The sequence below is a fragment of the Balaenoptera musculus genome, chromosome 2, assembly GCF_009873245.2.
Source record: "Balaenoptera musculus isolate JJ_BM4_2016_0621 chromosome 2, mBalMus1.pri.v3, whole genome shotgun sequence".
In the NCBI taxonomy this organism is placed as follows: domain Eukaryota; kingdom Metazoa; phylum Chordata; class Mammalia; order Artiodactyla; family Balaenopteridae; genus Balaenoptera; species Balaenoptera musculus.
This window is the reverse complement of record NC_045786.1, coordinates 139,993,740-140,020,800: the sequence shown is the minus strand read 5'-3', so window position 1 is coordinate 140,020,800 and position 27,061 is coordinate 139,993,740. Positions and strand designations below refer to the sequence as shown.

Genomic DNA, 27,061 nt, shown 5'->3' with positions numbered 1-27,061 from the left:
CTGAGATTTGGTTCTCATTGTTTTATTCTCTTATCACCCTTCTGGATGTAAGGCTTTAGTCTTCTTCTGTTTTCTGCAGGAAAGTCTGCAGATTAATTTCCCTAAAGTCAAAACATACACAAGTTTACCTGCATTTGCTAAAGCAAATACTATTACTTATCACTCACCCTTTGCGAATGAAGAGCTTTTGTTTCTGAAAATTCATATTATATGGTGACACTCTCTTTCAATAAGCTACATAAAATAGAGTTAAGGTGGTACCTTGGCACAGGAATTAATATGCCGAATGTTACTGGTTATTATTCTTTATGAAGAATTGTTACACGCATCCAATGCACACAATGACTATGTGGAACCTAAGCATCACCCATGACCATAAGCAGAGGTAATGGAGTCCTTGAACAGCATATTTCATGTTCCTTCTAAAACGTGAGATCATATAGTCTGAAATGGGGCCATGTGATAAAAAGCTGTTAAAATAAATACTGTAGAGTCTAACAGGCAAAGATATACCTATACCTATTCCTTTATAAATAATAATAGCAGCTAACATTGCTTTTAACATATTGCTGAGTACTATTCTCAGTGCTTTACATATAATAACTCTTTAATCCTCACAAAAACTTTATGCAGTAGGTATTATCGTTATTACCATTTTTACAAGGAGGGGGGAAAAGTCAGTGATAGGCTAAGTAATTTGTTCAAACGCCACAGAGTCACTAGGTGGTTAAAGTTGGATTTAAACCCAGGTAGTCTGACTCCAGAGCCCACAATGCCTCATTCTTGTTCTCTGTCTCGTGAAGTCAATGGCTTGATACTTTGATGTCATCAGTGACGTTTTCTCAAACTCCACTGCTACTGCTGATGAGACATTTTGGGGGCATTCTTCAAACGATTCTGATTTTGGTTTATGGCAATTTTGGTTTGGTTTATGCTACAAGCCACCAACCAACTCGTTCACACCACAAAAATATTAAACTGTACCAAATGCCTTTTTACTAAAAATATTTTCAAAAAATAGTGGGGTGCGGGACTTCCCTGGTGGCGCAGTGGTTAAGAATCTGCCTGCCAATGCAGGGGACACGGGTTCGAGCCCTGGTCCGGGAAGATCTTATATGCCGTGGAGCAACTAAGCCCGTGTACCACAACTACTGAGCCCACGTGCCACAGCTACTGAAGCCTGTGTGCCTAGAGCCCATGCTCTGCAACTAGAGAAGCCACCGCAATGAGAAGCCCGTGCACTGCAACAAAGAGTAGACCCTGCTCGTCGCAACTAGAGAAAGTCCGCACGCAGCAATGAAGACCCAACGCAGCCAAAAAAAACCAAGAAAACAAAAAAACAAAAAAAACTGGGGTGCAAGGAAGCCCAAAGATTAATCAGTGAATGTGGAATTATTCCACAGTCTCAAATGCTACAGCTGTTAGTCACCAATAAAGGAGGTGATCACACTTAGCAAACTGCTACTCACTATATAAATGTAAGGTATTTTTTACTGTTAAACTTTTATTCTGAGCCCTAACATGTTTTGAGGTATTCAAGTCTATTTTGGGACACAAAATATTGGCTTAAATGATCAGAGTTATTTTGGATGAACTTTGACTTGCCAAGAGTTTTTAGGAACAATATAATATATAATCACAAATCTTATTCCTTTGGACACAACCAGACCTCTCAGTACTACGCTTTCTTCATATAAACTGTTTCTCTGGATCTGAGGTCTGAAGAAGACACAGAGGTTGATATTATGCATAAAATGAACAAAGTAGTATGAACAATATGCTCTTCAAACCTGGACAGGTTTCCAGTATCATGAAGTGACAGAGGTCCTGATTTCTGAGTCAAAACTAGACTTATGAGGCTATGAGGATCAAAAATTCTACAGCACATCCTTGAAAAGGGGGAAAAAAAAAAGATTTTCTTTCCAGAATGAGCCTAATGGTATTATTAAGGAGAGCTGGACAAAGGAAAGCAAAACATAGAGGACGTCCTTATAAGTCTCAGTGTCTACCTCCATGTAAGGCTGGTAAATGTTTAGACATGTATATATTTATTTACTTTTAGAGCTTTATAACTAGAGCAATGGTTCTCACAAGGGTGATTTTGCCCTCCCACTCCCCCCACCCAGGACATGTGGTAATGTCTGGAGACGCTGTTGGCTGTCACAACTTGAGGTGAGGGTCTACTGGCCACGGACGCTGCTAAGCATCCTATAATGACCAAGACAGCACCTCACAACAACTTATCCAGCCCCAAATGCCAACGGTGCCAGGTTGAGAAACCCTGGACTAAAGGAATAGACTTTAGGAAGGCCTAAAATCTAGGCCTACAGAGGAGGTGGTACATCTGGGAAAGTGACTCTTGATTCAATCATTCTAAAAATAAGCATTCGAAAATGTGTTATTTGCACCTGTTGATCTCGTAGGCACATAGCCAGATTCTCAAAAGCAGTTGAGAGGGACTAGGTAGTTACAACTCCTCCCCCCATCCCACCCCCTTCTCAAAGATAGGATCCTCACCCCAATTAGGGAGGACATCAGCTATAATGCCTTCATGTTTTCCCTCTGATGAGGACTGCTGCCATGTGACTCCTGTTCTGTGTAGCTGTCTTTGCGTCTTAAGTTGTATTCTTATGCCACATTGAAGGAACTCATACAGGCTTTGCTGGGATAAGTATCTTTCCAACAATCATAGCACCATACCATTGTGACAGTGTGCATTGTCACATAATAAAAAACTGTCCATTTCTTTATACTCTCTGTAGTATATTCCCATGTAAATGATGTGGCTTTCCTTTTCACACTTTCTTTTCTCTGCTTCTTCTAAGCTTTCAGGCATATTTTTATCTTACATGGTTTATATTTCTTTGTAATTATTCTCTGGTTATTTCATGTGGATATTTTGCTCACTAGATTCTAGACCAGGGTAAGAGCTGTATCTTCGATCTCCTTTGAAATTCCATCTACACCTAGTATAGGTCTGAGCACAAACAATCATTTAACAGCTTGTTGAAAAAACTAACCAATAATATGCACATAAATGAGACAGTTGAATACAATCCACAATAAATCTTTCTATGCTCATATTCCACTGGGCATATAAGGCTGATTGGAGCACTCATAAAAACACACACACCAAACCAACAACATATTAATTATCTATAACAGTAAACTCAAAGAATGATTATAATATGGTATTGCTTAAATATAATGTACAGTTTTGTTAAAAGGACTTGAAAGAGGGATTACATTTACTCTTTCTTATTTCTATAAAGCAATCAAGTGAGGCAAAATGCTGAGCATTTAAGCCTCTCAGTATCAGTGCACTGATGTGTAGAAATGGATGGACCCTGGTTACATACTGAATGTATGCAAAATCAGAAAGTATTAAGTAAACTTAATTACTGCTGTTTCTGTAAATGCTGTGAATAAGGCCAAGTACTTTAAACAACCCCAGTAGCTGGCTTCAGTAGAGATGTATTCAACAATTGCTTGCAAACAATTAAATATTCAGTGCACTCAAAGAGCTATGTTTTCTGGAATCTTCTCATTCTTTCACAAAAGGGATCATTCCCCAATATTAAAAAAATTGTACCTGAGTCATGAAAACTAACATTTTTTAAAAATCCAAGAACTTCCTGACCCAATATAACCAAAGAGCATTGATCACTTAAAAATGCTTACCTGGGATGAAAAAGTACACACTAGGAAGTCTGCCTGGGAGAGAAAGTGTATATCCAGGATCACACCTCGAAGTGAATTTTCTGTGTATCGATTATGTAGTCCAGCTGACCAAGAGATAGAGTTATCACTAATAAATTCATAACTGGGGTACCTGAAAAAAGAAATAAATTTATACAAACTCACTGAAATCATAGAATTCTGTCAGGAAATAGTATCCTATCAGCAGGAGGTAGCCAGGTCCTTTAACCCAGAGTCCCCCTCTTTCTGACAGTAAGGAAAGCTTTAATTCTGGCATTCAATAGAGTAGCTGACAAAGCATCTTTGAATCCATTGATGGGGCAGAAACCATTCTGGGGTGTCCTGTATGTTAACAGTTATTGGCATGTCATATAAAATACACGTATGCACCAGAATGTCCCTTTCAATTCATGAAAGAATTGAAAACAGAAAGCTCTCTATTTTCATTGTAATAAGTGACCTTGAAGAGGTTTTTCAACCTGCTTTCATATTTTTTTCACACAGACACATTTTCATTTTATGCATTCCTTTCCCACGTTTGTCCTTAAGCATATATCTTTTAAAAATATAATTTATACATTGTTTTTTCTTCTTCCAGTTTTATTGAGATACAATTTTTTAAAAGATCTATTACTTTGTTTGTTTTTGGTTGCATCGGGTCTTAGTTGCAGCATGCGGGATCTTCGTTGAGGCATGCGGGATCTTCGTCAAGGCATATGGGATCTTTCGTTGCGGTGCGCAGATTTCTCTCTAGTTGTGGCCTACAGGCTCCAGAGCGTGTGGGCTCTGTAGTTGTGGCATGTGGGTTCCACAGCATGTGGGCTCTGTAGTTTGCAGCACGTGGGCTCTCTAGCTGAGGCACATGAGCTCAGTAGTTGTGGCGTGCAGGCCTAGTTGCCCCGTGTCATGTGGGATCCCGGTTCCCTGACCAGGGATTGAACCCGCGTCCCCTGCATTGTAAGGTGGATTCTTTACCACTGGACCACCAGAGAAGTCCCGATTGAGATATAATTGACATATAGCACTGTATAAGTTTAAGGCACAATGACCTGACTTACACACATCATGAAATGGTTACAATAAGTTTAGTGAACTTCCATCATCTCATATACAGACAAAATTTTTAAAAAAGGAAAAAAAATTTTCCTTGTGATGAAAACTCAGGATTTAGTCTCTTAACAACTTTTGGTTGCTGTGGCTAGGACTTTCAATACCATGTTGAATAAAAGTGGTGAGACTGGGCATCTTTGTCTTCTTCCTGATCTTAGAGGAAAAGCTTTCAGCTTTTCACGGTTGAGTATTATGTTAGCTGTTGGTCTGTGATATCTTATGGCCTTTGTTATGTTGAGGTATGTCTCCTCTACACCCACTTAGTTGAGAGTTTTATTATAAATGAATATAGAATTTTGTCAAAAGCTTTTTCTGCAACTATTGAGATGATCATATGATTTTTATCCTTTGTTTTGTTAATGTGGTGTATCACATTGATTGATTTGCAAATATTGAACTATCCTCGCATCTACTTGATCATGGTATATGATCCTTTTAATGTACTGTTGGATTCGGTTTGCTAATATTTTGTTAAGGATTTTTGTATCTCATCAATGATATCGGCCTGTAAGTTTCTCTTTCTGTGGCGTCTTTGTCTGGTTTTGGAATTGGGGTGATGTTGGCCTTGTAGAATGAGTTCAGAATTGTTCCTTCTTCAATTTTTTGGAATAGTTTGAGAAGCACAGGCATTAACTCTTCTTTAAATATTTTATAAGATTCACCTGTGAAGCCATCTGTTCCTGGACTTTTGTTTGTTGGAAGTTTTTTGATCAATCTTGATTCAACTCCATTACTGGTAATTGGTTTATTAATACTTTCTATTTCTTCCTAATTTAGTCTTGGGAGACTGAAATTTTCTAGAAATTTATCCATTTCTTCTAGGTTGTCCATTTACTCACATATAGTTGTTTGCAGTAATCCCTTTTGATCCTTTGATTTCTGTTGTGTTGGCTGTAATATCTCTTTTTTCATTTCTGATTTTATTCATTTGGGTCCTCTCTCTTTTTTCTTGATGAGTCTGGCTAAATGTTTATCAATTTGTTTATCTTTTCAAAGAAACAGCTCTTAGTTTCATTGATCTTTTCTATTGTTTTAAGTGTCTATTTTACTTATTTCTGCTCTGATGTTTATCATTTCTTTCCTTCTACTAATTTTGGGCTTTGTTCTTCTTTTTCTAGTTCCTATAGGTGTAAGGGTGGGTTGTGTGTGTGTGTATAATTAAGTTGATCTCAAGTTTGAACACATTCTAACAACTCCACAGTTTTTATTCCTGCCTTCCCCTGCCCACATTTAATGTTTTTTGATATCATATTTTACATCTTTTTGTTTTGTGTATTCCTTAACCACGTATTGTGGATATAGATAATTTACTACTTGTCTTTCAAGTTTCCTACCAGCTTTACAAGTGGTTGATCTACTACCTTTACTGTATGTTTGCTTTTACCAATGAGATTTTTCCTTTCATAATTTTCATATTTCTAGTTGTGGTCTTTTCTTTTATGCTTAGGGAAGTCCCTGTAACATTTGTTGTAAAGCCTGTTTAGTGGTGCTGAACAATTTTAGCTTTTGCTTGCCTGTAAAACTCTTGCTCTCTCTTTCAAATTCGAATGGTAGCCTTGTGGGGTAAAGTATTCTTGGTTGTAGGTTTTTTCCTTTCATCACTTTGAATATATCATGCCACTCTCTTCTGTCCTGCAAAGTTTCTGCTGAAAAGTCAACTGACAATCTTATGGGAGTTCCCTTGTACATAACTAGTTGCTTTTCTCTTGCTGCTTTTAAGATTCTCTCTTTATCTTTATTTTTTGTCATTTTAATTACAATGTGTCTTGGTGTAGACCTCTCTGGGTTGATCTTGTTCAGAACTTTCTGTGCTTCCTGGACCTGGATGTCTGTTTCCTTTCCCAGGTTAGGGAAATTTTTGGCTATTCTTGTTTTAAATAAGTTCCCTGCCCCTTTCTCTCTCTCTTTTCCCTATGAGATCCCTATAATGTAAATGTTGGTATGCTATTGTTGTCCCAGAGGTCTCTTAAACTGTCCTCACTTTTTAAATTCTTCTCTTTTTTTTTGTTCAGCTTGGGTGATTTCCACTACTCTGTCTTCCAGTTTGTTGATCTGTTCTTCTGTATCACTTAATCTACTGTTGATTCCTTCTAGTGTATTTTTTACTTCACTTATTGCATTCTTCAGCTCTGTGTGGTTCTTCTTTACCCTTTCTAACTCTTTGTTAAGTCTGCCACTGTGTTCATCAATTCTTCTCCTGAGTTCATTCAGCATCTTTATGATCATTACCTTGAACTCTTTATTGGGTAGATTGCTCATCTCCACTTTGCTTAGCTCTTCTTCTGGGGTTTGTTCCTTCATTTGAAACACGTTCCTTTGTCACCTCATTTTGCCTAATTCTCTGTGTTTATTTGTATATATTAGGCAAGTCAGTTATGTTTCTCGTTCTTGGAGAAGTGACCTTATGTAGGAGATGTCCTATGGGGCCCAGCTACATACTCCCCTCTGGTCACCAGAGCTATATAATCTAAGGGTGCCTTGTATGTGGGCTGAGTGGGTACTTCTGTTGTGGTGGGGTCAGCTGTTGTGGGCATGCTGGTAGGTAGGGCTAGTTCCCAGCCTGGTTGGCTGCCAGGCCCTGCCTCATGTGGAGGCTGCTAGCTGCTGGTAGGTGGGTCTGGGTCCTGACACAGCTGGCTACACGGCCTGGGAAGTCCCAGGGCTGGTGCCAGCCCACTGGTGGCTTGGGCTGGGTCCTGGTGTGCCTGGTTGCAGGCCCGCAAGTCCTAAGGTTGGTCTTGTGTTGCTGGTGGGCAGTGCTGGGTCCTAGCATGGCTGGCTGTGGGGGTTGGGGATCCCAGTACTGGTGCTGATCAACTAGTGGGCATGTAAGCCCCTGGTTCTAATAGGCTAGAAGGAGGACTCCAAAATGTTGTTTGCCAGCACCAGGGTCCCTGTGGTAGAATGAGCTCCCCACTGGCTGCTGCCAGTATATGTGTCCCCAGGGGGAGTCCCAGTTGCCTCCTGCCTCTCTAGGAGGCTCCAACCTGCTTTCAAATTTGGTCACTGAGCTTTTCCTTTAGAATATAAACATCATGATTAAACTTCATTTAAATTTTTAGTTTAGAATTTGTGATAACTGAGACTTGTCTCCCTTAACCCCCATAAGCACCATCTTAACAAATAACGGTGACAGAAAACCATTGTAATAAATTTATGAAAGCAAATTCCTTGTAGATGTCTACCAACTAATATTGTGGCAGTCCTGAGAAGATATGTGTTAAAAAATATTAAAACAGGATGTCTTTAAAAAGTCTACTATATGTTCAAATGATTCTACTCTGAATTAGAGGTTTAATTATACTCTAGTATAGAGTGAATAAATTTTCTCAGTGCATGAGACAGATCAGAGTTAAGTTGTAAACTTTCAGAAGTTACATGCAAAGGGGATAGTCATTGTACCTACTTTATATAATTTTTAAAGAATTAAATAAATTAAGCAATGTAAAGTGCTTAGAAGAGTATCTGACACGTAGTAAATGCTCAATAAATCATTAGTTGTGATTGTTAAACATTCTTTCCCCAGATATTCCCCTGGTTTTATCTCTTACTTCCCTCTTAGATCTCTGCTCAAATGCTGCCTTATTAGTGAGGAGTTTGGCAATCCCTATCCCTTTTACTTGCTTAATTTTTCTCCATGGCTCTTACTATCACTGAACATAATATATACTTACTGTTTATTTACTGTCTGCATTCATTCCCCACCTCCATCATCCCTAACTAGAATGTAAGCTCTATAAAGAGAGGTATTTCATCTGCTTTGTTCACTCTATTATTCTCAGCACCTAGAAGAGAATCTGGAATATAATACAAGGTCAATAAATATTTGTTGAAAGAATAATAGTTCCTATTTATAAGCCCTGAGGCAGCAGGAGTCAGCTTACATGTCTTCTTCCCACACAGTATTTCCCAAAGGTTAGGACTATGCCTTATTTTCCTTTGCATCACAGCATCTAGCACTCCACACAATGCTATGTGGATGAATACATGAACAAGTGAGTGCTACCTATGTCTGGGACGTTTTCCTAATTCCCTAACAGCTGCTCAGATTTCTCTTCATTCCACAACCTCCAAGGCGTTTTTCTCTCATAGCCTCTCGTAATGACTGTGAAGAAAAAGTCTCTGAGCACTGTTTCAGTGACTGGTATTCAGTGTTCAGATCCATTTGGCCTCATTATTTTTGACATTTTGCCCTTCTCAACTTTGAATCAGGGAGATGAAGGAAATGTTACATTTGTTCTGAAAAGAAAACCACCAAAAAAACTTTAATGTGATTCCTGTGAAGATGCAAGATCCAGTCATGGGGCAGAAACAGAAACAAATAAATATGAAAAGGCTGGAGGGTGGAGGAGGGGGGAAATCGTTAAAACACACCAGTACAGGTTTTATCCTAGAATAAAGACTAATTCTGTCAGCAAGGTTTGGGTGCTCAGTGAAACAAACACAAGAGGGATCCTTTTACTGAGAAGTGACATGAACATTATGCCCTTCCTAACTTAAAGGCCTTTTCCTTGGACCAAACCAAAAGGTCACCTAAGTTCCTCAGGCCTTATCTCTATATGCAAAAGATAGCTTGATGAAGGATACTGAGTGTTGAAAAACAGAAACAAAGTGAATAATGAGGGAAGGAGATTTTGTACTTCCAATAATGAGCATGAAACTTTCCACACAAACATGCTTCTTTCTTGTCTTATGCCTACAAGTATGCCAGCAGAAGTCTTCCACTGTGAGGTTGCAGAGATTGGCAATGATTAAAAAATATATATTTTTCTTCTTCCATCTTGCAAAAATTTATTTTTATATCACCCACAAAGGTGTAACTTGAAATTATAAACTAACATCAAATTTTCTTTTGTGAGGTCTTTCTCCAGACTGAGGGGGATACTCCTCTTCTTGACTTCACTACCTAGTATACAACTCCTTCAGGACAATTATATAATGACACTGATTATTTGTTACCCGTATATGGCCTACCAGTTGGATACGCCCTGAGATAAGGAGCCACATATTATCTTTTATTTCTTTGTGTATTCCTAATGCCCTGTAACTGTCTAGCATATTAGATGTAGTTCAAAAAAACAGTGAAGAACTTTACCACTATTGCTGATTCTTCATTTCACATGGCAATCAAATGCTTTACAACAACTTTTAAACAAATTGCTCTTACCTCTATTCATTTAAATGAACCTAATTTTAGGAAGAGCTTGTCCAGCATTTTTGATAAAGAGCAAACTAAATATGTAAATATTTAATCTGAGAGATTTTTAATGGCTTGTTTTTTCTCCTGTTTCACTCCTAACCCCAGTCTCCACATCTTAGAATACAATGCTGGATAGACAACTTTAATAGTTCTTACTTCTTTGACTGCCAAAGATTCTGTGATTTAAACACTCTAACAGTGAATTACCTAAGAGAGAGATCTCCACATTATCAGCAGCGGTCACAGTCACTAGGATGCTGGTGCTAAAATCTCATGAATGAACTCAGTCTTAATCTAGAGAGACCTGAGGTGTAATACTAAGCAACAAAGCATTAACTACTGGAGCCACATATATAAGCTAATCTTGACCCCTTTTACAAAGAATAAGCTAGTCAGAAAAATGGTTTCTTCTCTAACTGTACGAATACTATGCCTCATTTAAGTTTAATTCTCCATCTCTTCACCCTCTTGAAGCAGAAAAGTCTTATAATCACCTTGGATTCTATATACCTTGTTGAAAAATTAATTCATGCTTTGGTCTCCTAAAACAATAACAGAAGTTTTATGATTTGCTTAGGTATCAAAACCAATCCTGAGAGGTCAAAAGCAGAATTAATTCAGAGTGGAAAAAACATTTAAGTAAAATAATGAAGGAGAGAAACGGTATTTAAATTCCCGAGAAAATCCTTAAAATGACTTAGAAAACCAAAGAATTTCCAAAGAGGAAAAAAATATGCACAAAATGCTATTGCTACATTTATAACAGAATATGGAGAAAAATGCTGCCTGGACTACTATGGGGAGAGGAGTTACTAGCTTCTGACCACACACACACACACACACACACACACAAAAGAAAAAATCAAGTTTTACTATTCCCACAATCCAAGTAGATACTACTGCCATCTGTACTATAAGGGTTGCTTGGTGTAAAAATATCATGCTGTGCTATGGATCACAGCTGTAAAATATTCATATCCTTTTACCTAAATACTTCCAAGTCCAGAAATCTAGATTAAGGAAATAATATGGATAATTTTCAGGCACACCTCATAGCACTGGAAATTGGAAATAACCTGTCAAATATTAAGAGAATGGTCAAGCAAGCAATGGCATTTCCATTCAGTGGATACGTAGTCACTAAAAAAAGAGATTTACGATGACTTTTTTTAGCAACCTGGGAAAAGGGATCTAGTGCTATATTAAGTAAAAAAAGAGTTCAAATTATATAGAATATGATCAACTACAAAAATGTGTAACTACATAAATGACTGAAGGGAATATGTTGATATTTAAATAGTTGTTGCCACTGAGCAATGAGACTGTGGGTAATATTTTTTCCTTGCTTGTATACTTACTAACTCCATATTTTCTAATGAGCATGAATTATTTTGCCAATCAAGGGAAAAACTTATGATGCATTCAAGAACAAGTAAAAGAGTAAATAAAGTAATACTTTAACACTTTTTCAACTAAGCTACAAATTCAGTCTGATATTTTAAAATGAAGGACTAAGATGAACTATTTCTACTTTGTTTCTCTCTAATAGGTCTGTATATCAAATTAGAAAAATATCTGTGAAAATTTTTTCTTGTTTTATGTCCAAATGTTCATTTAATCCCTAACTCTTATACTTAAACAAGAATTATAACTATATAACTTGGCTTATATTTGGCTGATGAATTTCTTGGTCTTCTGTTTGTTTGTCTGTGCACACGCACGCCTGCATGTGTGTGTGTGTGTGTGTGTGTGTGTGTGTGTGAGAGAGAGTGTCTGTGTGTATAATCAATAGAGGGAGCCTTAAAGAAAAAGCAATTTATATCAGGTTAATTTAGATTCTTACGAGGTAGAAATAAGGTTTAAATGATTATCCAATGATATGGATAAATACCTGCATTATAGTATTCATTCCAGATTTGTTTTTCTTCCCAACCCCCATTTGTGACATAAAAGAGGGATTGAGAAATAAATTAATTAAAAGTCGAAAAGGTCAAATGATAATTGCTAACAAAATGTTTTCAAACAGATAGGACTGAAATGAACATAATTCAATACTTACTGGGCACTTACTAGAACTAGGTATAGTTTCTAAAGTGCTTATAACTTAGTGAGGGAGACAGAAGTATGCAAGTGCTAAATACTAAGAGGAATGTACAGAGGAGGACCACTTAGTCAAGGATTCAGGGATGATTTCTGGAGTAGATGGTATTACTCTATAGTAGCACTACTCATACTGTATTGTAACTGTCCATTCCCCTACTAGATTGGGAATTCCTTGAGAGCAGAGAGTGTCTTGCTTATCATGGAATCCCCACCACCTAGCACAGTGCCTGAAATACAGGCAGGCGGGCTCAATACAGCTCAGTACAAGCTGGCAGTCCTTATTATTTCACTTACAAAACTCATCTTTTGATTCTTTGCCTTTTTAAAAAACATAATTTCCAAATTCCAGAAATTTTTATAAGATGAAAACTTATATCTTACACATGGTTTCAGTTGCCTGTGATTGTTGGTGAAGATAGTAAGAGCAAAAGGGCAAGCACCTGGTATGTTTTATTGCTAACAGTCTTGGGAGTTGGTTAGTATTATGGACTAAATGTTTGTGTCCCCCCAGAATTCATATGTTTAAGCCCTAACCCTCAATGTGATAATATTTGGAGGTGGGGCCTTTGGGAGGTACTTAGGGTTAAATAAGGTCATGAGGGTAGGACCCTCATGATGGAATTAGTGCCCTTCCTTATAAGAAGAGACACCAGAAAGCTTGCTCTCTCCCTTCCAAGCACACAAAGGTCATGTGAGTATATAATGAGATGACTGCTGCCTACAAGTCAAGAGAAGGGGTTTCAGAATGACATCTGCACCTTGCTGGCACCTCACATATGCTTTGATCATAATAGCAGTTGCACAAGTACACAGTTGTTTGAATTTAAAACCCCCAACTATCAGTAATAACATTCATTGTGACAAGAATCACAAGTCATGGGAATTAAGGATTCCTTTCAACTGAAAAGAGATGGTTCACTCTAGAATCATTAGTTCATCTAACTTACTTTGTTTTTGCCTCCTTTAATAAAGAAGGGTCATCTGTGGCCAAATATACTCTTTTTTTATCCACTTGCATTCTGCGAGCAAGAAGCTGAAAATGTTCTTCAACGTGTACCATGTATTCCTCAATGGGGTGGAAGGCTGCTTCTGTTCCCACTTTGTCTGTGCGTCTGACATGGACTCTGCGGGGGCAGAGGGAGAAAGTCAGATTCTGTTGATAATGTTCTGATCCACTGAGTACTTTTAGGGTACTCAGCTTTATACCCCTATTCATGGTGGTGTTATGGACATTTTAAACCAATTTTTCTTTCATTTTCACCATTAGAAAAAATAAAACCAATATTTTAAAAAATTCAAACACATATATTCTAAATATATTTGCATATTAATACAAGGGGAATTAGAAAAAATAAGTTAAGTCTTTGAAGAATGCTTTCTTATAAAGAGAAAGTAATTGGCATAATCAGGAATAAATGGGAGATTCCAGAATTAGACTGCATATAAGGCAGCAAATACCAACTAGCCTTCCAGAAAAAACTGGATATAATTTTTAATATATTTGACAATAAAGGATGCCAAGATTCACAGTTGTTATTACAGAACATTAAATATATCATTTGTAATGTTTTGGTGCCAAGTTTTCTTTTTCTTCATTTTATCCTGTATTGTCACTGTAATGCCAGCTTGTTGAATTTAAAGTTGTGCAAGGAAAACACAGACCTGTATGGATTCTTCCTATAGCACAATCAAGGCAAGGCAAACCTTTTAAGAGTTCGTACTATTTTAAGTTCATGGAGCCATGCCAGCCTTTTTGTTGTAGGCACAATGAATTTCCTTTCCCTGCTTTTTACTCTATCAAACACAAGCAGATACTGATCTCATCTGTCCTATTTAAGAAAAGCTCCAAAACTGTAAAATTGGGGACACAGATTTACATTGCCCTGCACTGAATAAGGCATTGACTTCCAACAGTATTTTAATGAAAACAGGAATAATAGTCAGAGTTTGTTTTCATAAGTTAAAACACTCCTTAAATTTGCCCTTCCCACATCTCCCCTCTTCCCAAATTACTAAACCACTATTCATATGTTGGAAAAGAAAAAAGGTAGATTTGTTTCCTTTAGGTCACAATATGTGGGCATGTCTTAAGTCAAGCCTAGGACCAGCTTTTTATTATGAATCTGGAGTGAGGATTTAACTTCACTGTAGTTACTCTGACATCTTCGTGGCTGTTCTTTCCTTTGCATTTCAGGTGATAGTCCAGATGTGAATACTATCGTATGAACACCTATCATATCATTTTTTCCTTCCCACGTTCTTCTTAGTCACTGGTTCTCTCAGGAAATTTGGAATTGTTCACTGTGCTCTATGGAGATGAGATGGGGCAGAAAGAACAATTCCACTGAATTTCAATGAAAAGTTTCATGAGAAGAAACAGTATTTAAAACTCTGATTTTACCGTGTTCTTGTTTTAGCTCTACTACTTAGAACAGGGGTCAGTAACTTCTATACATATGAAGACTAAGACACAGGGAAGAAATGGGGTGGGAGATACGAAAATAAAGATAAAAACAAAGGAGAGCTATAACAAGAAGGAAAAAATCAAAGGAAGAGGAACATTTGACATAGTGGCAGAGTACTACTAAGCAATTTTGTCAATTTTCCAAGTATTCCTGAAATTAGGCCTGGACCAATAATTTGAGAGGACCTTAATGGAATTTTTATGGAAGAATCAGAATGTTAGACCTGTGAAGGATATTAGAAGTCATTTGATTTAATGTAACTCTTTCATCTGACAGTTAAAGAAACTGATGTCTCTGAAGACATTTCAGGGAACAAAATGACAATATAAGGCAAAGGGAGGCTGGTTTCTTTCACATACATTTTAACCCAGTCTTTACAAAAGTAAAAGTTATTTGTGTACTTGCCTGATTTTCACTATCTATCAAAGCTCCTCCAGGGCAAGGAATCTGATTTTATTTATTCCCAATTGCACCAAACACAACAAATGAATGAATGAATAAATGAATGGATGATGGGTAGACACAAAAATCTAACTGTTTAGTATTGTGTAAGTAGAAACCTTAGATACTACTATCTAACCTAGCATTTTCTTTTGTTTTGTTTTAATAAATGAAAAAAGAGTGACAATTAATGAAGGCCCAGAGTGACCAAGTAAGTTGTCCAACGTCACATAACTTGTTAGTGGTGGAAGCTAGATTGGACCCCCAGATTCTTGAACTCTAATGCACCCCTCTTTCATTACAGCACACTACCTAAGTGTGCAAACAACTTAGCTGTCTGCGGTACTTCAAGTTTCTATATTTGGCCAATTCTCAATGCGGTGGATACTCCATGAAAAATTAATAAGGGTAGCTTTCTGGTATGTAAAACTATAGGAAATCCAAACAAAGTTAAGCAGGTGTAAGTCCTGGTTTTGCCTTTATAAACTCTGGAACTTTGGGGAGAGATTTTCTTTCCTTAGTTTCCTCACTTGTAAAATGGTTATCTCTGCCCACATCACAGGCTTGTGTTACAGGATCAATGAGATAATGCAGTTGAAGTTATTTTGGTAATGTAACTACTATAGTGTATCGTTCTCCATCTTCCAAGATCCTGTTCAAACACTGCAGCTATGAAGCCTTTCTTGGTCCTTTCTTGGGAAATGGAAGTACATTTCCCCTCCCTCGACCTCATAAAACTTTTTATGCTTTCTCTCAGGGCATTTATCACATTCTACTCATATAATGCTAGTTGTGTAAGTCTCTTTTCCCATGGACTGTGATGAGTTAGAAGGAGCCATTAAAAAAAATTTAACCTCTGTCCCCCACAGTAGCAAGTATTCAATAAATATTCTGCAGATAAGTGAATGAATCAACACATGTATCAATATTAATCAACAGCTGACTTTATTACAAACAATAGAAGCTGCAGAACGCCATAGTCTAGCCTACAAATCTATTTTCAGGAATTACTTAAGCATCATCAGTCTCTCTGAAAGGTAATAATATTTTACAGTGCATTTTTTCCCACAGAACTAAAATCCTTTTTCATCCTTATATTATCACATCATCATTTTTAGGGCAGGTATTGCCTTCCCTATTTTACAGATGGAAAAAAAATCAAAGCTCAATAATACTATTATTAAGTAACGTGGCCCAGAATTAGGGAAAAGCCAGGAATATTACTGAGGTCACTTAACTCTCAGTCTAGTATTCTTTCCATTAGGCAAAGAACATTTCCCATCGTGTGAAATCTGGCATCAGGACCCAGGAAAACTCCTTACTCCATAACTTTTTATGTATGGGTATAGGAGCACATGCTTGTGAACAAAGATGCTCTTTTGCATTTTTTTTTTTGCTTCCAGGATTTCCTGATATATCTCCCTTAACATAAGCATGAGACTGTACATATATACATGATAACTCCCAAGTGGGCCAAGAGATAACTTTAAACAATAATTTTAACATTATCTTACATTACTAATGATATCTTTATTCTCAAAGTAGCTTTCAAAACAAAAAAGAAAACAGAACATCAAAAATGCAAAATAATCACCAGTGGCAATTAATGAAATCTAAGAATAAGGTGCAGTAGAGAAGCTATAAATATGAGAGCTTCATCTCGTAGCCCTGTTAGAGTAAGGCAGGAGTCATGTATAGCATCTAAAATACTCCCAACAAAATAAGATTTTGCTGGTTTCCCCAGGAGAGACTGTTAATTTCAGAAATATGGTTTTATATATTTGTTGAATGAATAAATGAACAAATGATTAAGGGTGACTAAATTATGATGACTCAGCTGTTCTAAATGAACAAAGGAAGAATAATCTCCCTGTGGCCTAAGGTGAACTCTGGAACCTCTGTTTTTGGGTGGGGCTATGAAAATTACACTATATCTTGTAAAGTTCACACTGTATTGTAAAGGTATGTATCCCTGCTACGACATAGCACTTTTAGGAGGAACAAATCAGGTTCTTACCCAATAACTGGATGTTTGAAGCCTAGCTTCTTGGTGGCCTCTTCTATTTCTTTTTCCAGCCAAGGTTGTGGGCGGATCAAGTATTTGACAAACTGGGACACCCACCACACTGCAGGATCACCATGGACTCGTACAAGTCGATCTGCAAGGTCTTCTGGTACAGCCAGGGGTAAATATGGAGGACGAGGATGAAGACTGTCTACAATGGGGAGCTCAACCACCTGAACATTTTTGTCCTTTACTTCACCTGAGGGAATATCAAAGCGTATCATCACCACATTGTATTCCTTGTACAACTACCATTTGACAAGAACTCACTCTGGGTGCTTTTATCTTCACAGAAACTCTAAAGAAGTATTATAATTTTCATTTTACAGAGGAAGTTAAGTAACTTGCCCTAGATACCAGAGTAAAAGTGACAGAGCTGAATTTCACATTCAGGTTGGTCTGCCCCTCAAGTTCATGGCCTTTTCTTTTCTATCATAATGTGCTGCCATATCAACACCTCATACCCCAGATAAGAATGGTATCCATTTTTCTAGATTCCATATATATACGTTAATATATGGTGCTCTTTTTTTCTCTTTCTGACTTACTTCACTCTGTAGGACAGACTCTAGGTCCATCCACATCACTACAAATGACTCAATTTCGTTCCTTTTTATGGCTGAGTAATAGAGGGGTGGGATGGGGAGGGTGGGAGGGAGGCTCAAGAGGGAGGGGATATATGTATACATATAGCTGATTCACTTTGTTGTACAGCAGAAACTAATACCACATTGTAAAGCAATTATAATCCAATAAAGATTAAAAAAAAAGAATGGTATCCAGCACTCAAAGCATCTAATCAGAGAATAACCATATCGCCAGTGGACATGGCTCCCTAGGCAAAGGTTCTGTTTTTTATAATTGTTTTTTAAAAATTTTTATTGGAGTACAGTTGATTTACAATGTTGTGTTACTTCTGCTGTTCAGAGAAGGACAAATATTGTATGATATCACTTATATGTAGAACCTATAATTGTTGTTTTTGAATTAGACATAGTGTTCTCAAAACTTCCAGCTTGCCGTTATAGTAAGTGGCTCTTGCATACTTTCATGACAGACCACAATGACTCTAGAGATATCTAAAGATAACAATTTTAAGACAAGCATCTCTCTCTTTTGAAGAAAAAAATTTGATAGTTCTAAAGTCTTTTTTTTTTTCTTGGCCAAAATTAGACCTATTATATTCTCAATGATGATGATAGAATCTGTGTTGATTGTTTACCTAGATATTTTAAGTTTAAAGTTAGAACAGAGATAGAGAATTTCTGTAGATGACGATTGGTTTAAAAACCCAACTTCTATATACCATTAATGTTACTGCTGTTCTATCAATTTTATAATGCAATGAGAACAAACCAAAATGTGATAGCCAGCATCCTTAGAGTTTACGTCACATACTAAAGACCACATAGTAATAACTAGAAAACACAAAGATACCAGGCAGAAAGATTTCACAAATATAAAACGTACTGACTTAAATTTTCAATAACAAAAAGTATTAACCTGAACATACAAAATAACTCCAGTTAAGATGTTGTCATTGTGCAAAATAAATTAGAATCACAGTTAATCACTGGACTGTCAAAGAAAGAATGTACTTGTAGAGAACAGACCTAGAATACGTTTAAAATGTATTCACCAGAATGAAACACAGTCCTTAAACTCTGTTTTTCTACATATATGAAAAGTATTTTTAAATAAATTACATGATCTGGGTATGTGATCACTCAAACCAATTGCATAGTTATTAGAAAGTCAGTTGGTATAACTAAGAATTAAAAACTTCTGGTTAATATTCTCTCTGTCTCTGATATGTAAAACTCATTTCAGGAGTCTTAGAACAAAGCCCTTGAAACATGACATTTGTTGAGGGAATAAATGGGAATAAACAAATTTACCGCCAGTATTTCAGTTCGTCTAGCATGCCAGTTAAGAAAGAGTTGGGCCCCTTTATCAGATGAGAAACTGTAATTAAGAGTGTGTGGGGAAAGAATGAGCTGCATTTTAAATTAAGCTCTAATGGTCTCCCTAAGGCAAGGAAAATTGGGGTGCTTTCCCTGATGTGGAGATGATAAGTAGTACATGTATGAGAGAGAAAAAAATAAGGAAGAAAGGTAGCTCTTTTTTTATAAAAAACAAAGAGGGAAAGAAAGAAAGATCCTAGCTTCTCATATATGACCATAAACAAAAGCAAAATTAGTACAGCTACCTTCTTTTTGTGATTACTTCCTGAAAAGGTTATTCTAAATGTTCCATGTAACTAGCTCCAAACTTCACTCATGTGAAAGTATTACCTTCTAATTGTCCCAAGACCTCAAACTTCTGTACAGCTAGCCCTATTGACTATTTCATTTCAGAAATGAAAACTATGCTTGTACCTTCAAGACACAGAACTCAGTTTATTTTTATTGACTCTTTTATTCATTCATTCATTTGTTCAAATATCTACTGAATACTACTATGTCAAACTCTGTACTAGGCAGAGTATAGAGTGATGACATGGTTCCTGCCTTTCAAGATTTCCAGTTCAAAAACCTCACCCAGAACTAGACTGCTTTTGGTGAAAGAACAACAAACAAAATAAAACAAACCATCATCACCAACAAACATGCTATCCAAAACATATCAATACTCAGCTGCCTAGTAAATTATTAAGAAAGGGGTATTCATATTTATAAATGAAAAAAACTGTCATAGCATGAAAGTTTAGCCTCCTCAGTAATGATACATTTCAAAATGAAAGAAAATTACATAGTACACGCTATGTTAGAAGGTCTTTTCTTTTATTTGGTTTACCACATAACATTTTTTATTCTATTGGAATACACATTCAAAAGAATTTAAATCTGGAAGAGATCCTAGAGATAATCTTATTCAGTGTTTTCTAAACTTCAGTCATTTAAGTACCACCTTTGTAATTCTCCCCATATCCATACACCATCTGTACTATTTAATGTTTTAAAAATTCACTTTTTAAAACTTAAATTGATTTATTTTATAGATGGTAACTAAAAATATAACTTCACTAAAAACAAACCATGTTGTTAAACTCTATACAGATACTATTGCTTATAAAGGGCTCTGAGCTCAAGTCAGATTTATATTAAAAAAGATTATTAGTGAGGTTTTAAGGGGTGATAATTGCCTCTCCCTTTACATCTCCTATGAGTTTGAAACCAAATGAAAAGCAGAGAGAGGAATAAAAAGGCAATCAAAATATCAGCTTGATTACCAATAAAGATGAATTGGAGAACGCACTGTTGTGTTCTGGATTGATGGTCTCACGGGTTTCCTAACAGTTCCCACCCAGTCCTAAGCAGAGTTTGTCAACAAAGGCCTTCTATGCACGTGGTGGAGGAGGAGCGTGTCTTCTGAGAACGGGCCGCACCACCACGAGAGGAGCCAGAAAGGGCTTTACCTCACATGTTTGGTTCTTCCTGTTAACTCACCAGTTGCATAACACAGGACTTTCCTTCCAAGTAGAGGTGAAATGAGGTAGACAGAGCAAAAAAGCACTTCTGTACTTTTCCCTTCTAAGGAATGGAATTAACTTCACTTCTATAGAGATTTTTGAGGAATAAATGATCCACAGTATCTGCCCCCGCCTACCTCCATCCCCAAACAACTATCCAGTGTTAAAGAACTATTAAAGATATCTTGATATCAAATTGAGACTGATATAATCAGAAAGGCTGAACAAGGAATAACTCTCTCAGGTATGAGATTCAATGTTCATTTTAATGTTTTATCAGAAAACCACCTGACATTATCACATATGCCACCTAAAGTCACCTCTAGTAATCTGTGGTAGGTTTCAGAATTTGGGAAACACAGATTTATTTAAACTGCCTCATTTTCCAGAAGAAACAGACTAAGAGAGGTTAAGAGAACTTCTCAACGGTAATACAGCTAATGATCAGATTCTAGTGTTTACTCTACTACTTGTATTACCTTCTGCTTTCTGGAACATAAATTTTTTAAAAGCATTTAAGTATGGCCCTGTTGACCAATCAAAAGTGCCCTGCCACTCTAAGAGGACTTTAGTGTTGGTTTAAAAAAAAAAAAAAAAAAAAAAAAGGCACTGCATCAACCTTCTAGCAAAAGAATGTTTCAAATGTACAAACCATACATAAGTCAGCACTATTCATCTGTAAAGAACCAGTGCAAACTAGCCTGGGCATTACACAACTGACTGCCCAGTTCAACTTGAATTGATTCGGTCATTATTAATTATCTCATATTCAAGACTACCTCTCTTGTGGATAATCCTCTTTTATCAGGTCATTTGCTGAGGGCAGCTCTGGCAGGAGCACAGGTAGCTCTTTGAAAGGGATGATCTCCATAGCTACAGGCCAGTACCTTTAGAAGAGCCCTCTTCCCTGCTAGTCAATTCATGAGAGCCCCATTTAAAAGCACTACTCTGTCATCATTTCATGTAACATTAAGTCAGAGACACCAGCCCTGCAGCTAGTCAATTAGAATTATTAGTCTTCCACAGACTCAATAGAAAGGGCTTGAGAAGCTTAATATCCACCATAAATGAATGGGTTCTGCTATAATGAAAAATGTTTCAAGGATAGAAAGATTTTGGTTCCCAGTCCATAAGATTTCTTCTGTATTTACTGTCTTGTTGTGAGAGAAGCAGCACTCAGGAGGGGGAACTCTCCTAAAAACAGAATTCATAGAGCTCAGAATTGTCAAGGCAGAGAGGTTTGGAATAGGGTTGCCAGTTGAGAAAAATCTTCAATAAGACATCACTATCTAGAACTTAAATTCACTTGGTGGGAGGAGGGGGTTATTAGTAACTTTTTGGTGATTCTGAACCAGAAAAGCTGTCTATTTTTTGGACTCAGGACTCTTAAGATTTCCCTCAGTACCCACATAGGTCCTGGCTTCCTCCAAATAAGTACAGAGCAGTAGAATGAGGTTTTAATTCTCTACTAAGGGTTGCCTTGAATGGTTATAGCTGCTAGGTGCCATCACATCCAATAGCCATTCCAAAGACTGTGTCAACTGCTGGGATTCATGGCCCTATTTGAGGCTGGAGCAGGGAGAGACATCAAACAAAACAAAGTAAGGCAAATGCTTATTCATACAGTACCTTGACTGTAGTGCACAGTGATTAAGAGTATGGGCTTTGGAATTATAAAAATTGGAGTTCAAATCCTCTATCACTTAACAGTTGTGTGACCTTGGATAAGTTATATTTAACTTCATCCCTGTTTCTTCATCTGGAAAATGGCATTGATAATAGCACATTTCTCATCTGTAAAATGGGGTTAATAATAGTATCTTACTCATCAAGTTATTCTGAGGATGAGATATTGCATGGAGAAAGCTGAGCACAATGCCTGACACACAGCAATTCTCAAAAAACGCTAGTTTTGTATCCCGGGATCAGTTCTGCTGAACAGTTCCCAAGAATCTGGCTATTGTTTAGTCCAGGAAGAGATTACTTGCCAAAATATCATATTCTCTGAAAAATATATCAAAATGCCCTATTTCAGTGAGCCAAAGATATACTCCCAAATATACCAGATAAGGAGATATAAGATACATACCCAAAGCAAATCTTATTCATACTGTTTACCATAGGCAATAAAAGAGTGAACAGCAACTCTGATTATCTGAAAGTTCTGACATTCTATCATCACTAACTTGACCAAAATTCTGTGCTATACTGAAAGTACAGAATAGCAGTACGTTGGCTAACCTAGTAATACTTCCTGCTCATATTACAGCAAGGAATTTCTATGATTAAATTATATCCACAAAGACTATCTGGACTTTTGGGATTTACATTTTCTTTGCCACTGTGTGGCCAAATATGACTGACTAAATTCTCACTCAACTCTCTGAGACTTGTTAGAGAAGGCAAGAGTAAAAGACCAAAAGTTCACTAGCTGTGGTGAGACCTCTAGAGGCACGGGGGAGCTTTCTTGATTTTACTTGATTTATAGATGGCCGTTAAAAAAAAAAAAAAAATCACATAAATGTGTGAGCTCTGTTCTTTTGGATTTTAACATGACGACATTAATATTTATATCCTCATTTAATGACTGAGCTCTGTTCTCATTTAAAATATGAAGGCAAGATATACTATTAAAAAGTGAACATCTGGGCTACTTTCCTTTTGTTTTTCAACCACTGCGGCTGATACAGATCTCTTCCTGAACTTGAATGAACAACTGTCGCCTGCCATATGAATTCCATCACTGCTCTACTTAAGCAAGGACTCAAAAGACTGTTATTACTGCCAGTTCGAAGCCTTGAACCAATTGAGTGAAAAGTTCTAAATTCAATCATATGAAACACACTGCAGTGTTAGCAACATTCTTAAGAATTAGCATATCACACTGTGGAAACGACTGTGCAGCATTCTTATGAGGTGCTTCCTTCTTTTACTAGCAACAGAAATGCCTTGCAAAAGCAACCAGACTCATGGTTCACTGACCTCAACGATATTCTGACAGACTTGACTCTGGATTGAGGACTAAAAGAATAGCTAATGGAAAATATGTAATAACTTAAGTGAATTATGCAGTTCAGGATAAAGTAGGCAGGACAGTGTCAAAAGAAAAAAGACCAAAGATATTTGTTTGCTTTGTACCACTAAACAGAAGGTTTCCTGCAGTCATTCTTAATGTTTCTGAAACAAATTTAGTCATTTAACTTTTATATACATATATGTTACTTTGTTACAAGAGGTTCCAGACAGTCCACAGACAGCTTGCTCATAAAGGAGACGCTGCCAATAGCTTCTATGATCATTCAGATTACACAGGCCCTGTAACTCCATGGCTAGAGATTTTAGGGGAGTTTTTTGTTTGTTTTTTAGTAATACTTTCTCCTAACTTAGAACCTCCTACTAACCCAAAGGATCCCAAGGAATCCTTGAACAGCTTTTCTCATTGGTAAGAAACAAGAGAATGGAGGAATGGAAAGCAGTAGAAACAAAGACAAGGCTTAATTTCACCAAATTTAGTAAAGAGCCAAACCCCAACCTTTCTTTCCCCCATTCTTGTAAAAAAAAAAAAAATCACAATTCCACTCTCATATTCCTCTTATTCTTTCATCACATGTCATGTCTCCTTGAAAGAAATAGCCAGGAGGAAGGACCTCATGGTAATACCAGCCTTTCATTCCTTGAGAATCCCTGCAAGAGGTGACGGAGTGAGCAGGTGTGCTGTCAGGATCTCACTGGATAGAGCTGTCAGTTGGCATGCTGCATTTCCTTTTGCTTTGGGGGAATTTTATAGTTGCCTCTGTGGTTAGCACGTACTTGGAGAGTTAGGAATGTGATATTTCATGTTGGATTTACAGCTACTTGTAATTTTTATGCTGTTATCTTCCAATTATGTTAATCAGGAAGGCCTAATTAGGGTTCCTTGATGATAGGGTAAAGGTCCATGCTAATACCCTAAGATACAAGAATTACAACAAGAAATTCTGAATATTCCATGAGAGAAGAAAATGAAAATACAGTCATTTTGGAAGAAGGAACTAATAACAAAATAGTTAAGACTTTTGTGGGATGTGAGGAGAGAAGACAACTTAAGTGTGGCACCATGCTAAAGCACTGATAAAACAGACAAATACCTTGGCCTACTAAAATAGGGACTGGAACAACAAATCTCCCTCATACTGTATGCTAGACCGATCCATAAAGTACCAGCAGCTCCAAGAGTCACCCTGCCATCATGCCCATCTTTAGCTCTTGCTGCCACCTCAGACTGCAGAGTACGTCTTCTTTCCCAGCTGCCTCCTCCTCCACTGTGGAAGAAAAAAGATGGGCAATGGGGTACGGCTTTCCATGACAAGCCACAGCTCCTGCTATCACTGCGGCTCCAATCTGGTATAAGTCACCTGTCCCTCCCTCGTTTCTCCTCTTCTGGGTTGTATTATATCTCTAGAAAGAGAGCTAGTACTTTACAATCTACAGCCTCTGGTGGCAGAGCTGAGAAAAATATTATAAAGACATTATTCAAAAAATGGCTATATTTTACCCATTCTGGTTTAAATGGAGGAAGAGCAGGGGATACCCATAAGGAAAGAAAAAGAACTATGAGGCAAAAGGCATGAAACCTTAATTAATGGAGCATGGAAAGGAGAGGGAGGAGGAAGATAAACATAGCAAACAGGGTAAAGAGGAGAAGTCTGAGATGGAGAGTAGTCTTTTGATTATTACTGCTTAAAAAAGATAATACTTTGTACAGATTTGATACTTCACACGATGGCTCCCAAGACACTTTTCATTTATGCTTAAAACAGGGACCGCACAACCACAACCTTCTTTAGAACCTACACTAGAATTTGCAAAGGAATATGTCTATCACTCCCTTGCCAAGAAGATTCCTACTATTTCTGCAACATATTTTTCAACCTGTAGATAGTTATCTATCAATAAGCCACAAAGTCTTACCTGGTAGATCTCTAAATCAGAGGCCACCATTTATCATAATCCTATCTTCATCTCAACTGATAAGGATTCTGGCAGGGAGACGGGTCCAGAGTCTGTTCTTTCCATATGCTTTACTCCTTGTCAATCACCCATGCTATAAGCCACTTCTAACACAGCTCCTGCGTCCACCCTCTCCCCACCTCACCTCTCTATCAGCATCTTGAATTAAGAGCTAACATTTGCTGAACACCAACTATATGTTAGGTACTACACTAAACATTTTCCATACATTATCCTAATTAGTCTACAAAGTCTTTATGAGGTGAGTGCTCATTTTACAGACGAAGTTAACTCAGTCTGTTCAAGGCCACCCAGCTAGCATTCAGAAATAGCAGCTGAACTTAGACATTCTGATTCCAGAGTTTAAAGTCTTACTCCAACCCTACTCCATTACCTTAAAGTTTCAGAGGAAGCCAGAGTGACTCCTCCTGTAATGAAAAAGAGAGGCGGGAGGGGGCCAGGCTCCAAGTGTGAGTTTAAATAGCCAAAGGAAGAGGTAACGGAACTCCCATGTGTAAGGTACAGATCTCTCTCTACAGAGTGCACTGGATCTAGAAATTAATACTAAGTAAAGGATATAAAAACTTCAAACAGTTATCATGTGTAACCCATATAAAGCTATTAGAAGCCATGAATTATGGCTTAACAAAACAATTTCATTCATTGTCATTTTGGGTTCACACTTGGATCCCATAAGAAACAAAAATAATAGCTAGACAGCTGACCTCAAATTTAAATTATTTGTATGAAATAATTAAGGTGCTTTTTAGTCAATTTAAAGCTCATGGTTAAGAGTTAACAATACCTTCACAATTTGATTGTAAAGAGAAAATATGAATTAGACAACCTATGACAGTCTTATTTCCTAATAATGATATAACAAGCTTTCCATGAAGAAGAAATAGCCTACTTCAGAACAAAGAATCAGGAAGCAAGGTTATTATAAAGAGATTTATTAAACTTGTAAACCATTCTTCCTATTATTTACTTACATACTTATTTTCAACTATTAAACATTAAAGCAAAACATATTCTGTAATCTAAAACACTTCTGTCCTTAAAAAATACTTTCACCTTTAATTTCTTAAGTGGTATATTTAGGGATAAATAAAAATAAACAAATTTCAATTTATTCATAAAGACCTTATAAAACCAACTGAAGTATCTACTCCTGTTGATATGATCCAAAATTCAGGGTATAATAACTGATGGCATCCAAAATAAACCACAAAATAAATACAAGTATTTTGTATTTTCAGAAAAAATTTCAGCCTTGATTATTGTAATAATTAACTTTATTCATGTCAGAAGAATTTCTGAAAGATTAAAAAATATCAGAGAAATAACTTTTAGAGGGGATACAAAGTAATTTTTAAGTCAATTCAATAGTTTACTAAGTTGAACATACATAAAAGGGGAAATCACAATTGTATTTATATATAAATAAACTTGTGCAGTTCAACTACTAACTCCCAAGAATAAAAAGAAATAGTGTTTTTTAAGAGGATGGAGATCTT

General features: G+C 36.9%; 1 protein-coding gene across 5 annotated transcripts in view; it reads right to left on the bottom strand.

Annotated features, from left to right (window-relative positions):
• FUT8 (fucosyltransferase 8) overlaps positions 1-27,061 on the bottom strand; it is a 316,618-nt gene that overhangs the window by 5,616 nt on the left and 283,941 nt on the right. For all 5 annotated transcript variants that reach the window (XM_036844116.1, XM_036844119.1, XM_036844115.1 and 2 more), the window contains 3 exons: positions 17,036-17,282; positions 13,060-13,236; positions 3,682-3,832 (listed from right to left, as the gene is read on the bottom strand). In XM_036844116.1, coding sequence (XP_036700011.1) covers positions 3,682-3,832; positions 13,060-13,236; positions 17,036-17,282 — 575 coding nt within the window. The remainder of the gene's footprint in view (positions 1-3,681; positions 3,833-13,059; positions 13,237-17,035; positions 17,283-27,061) is intronic.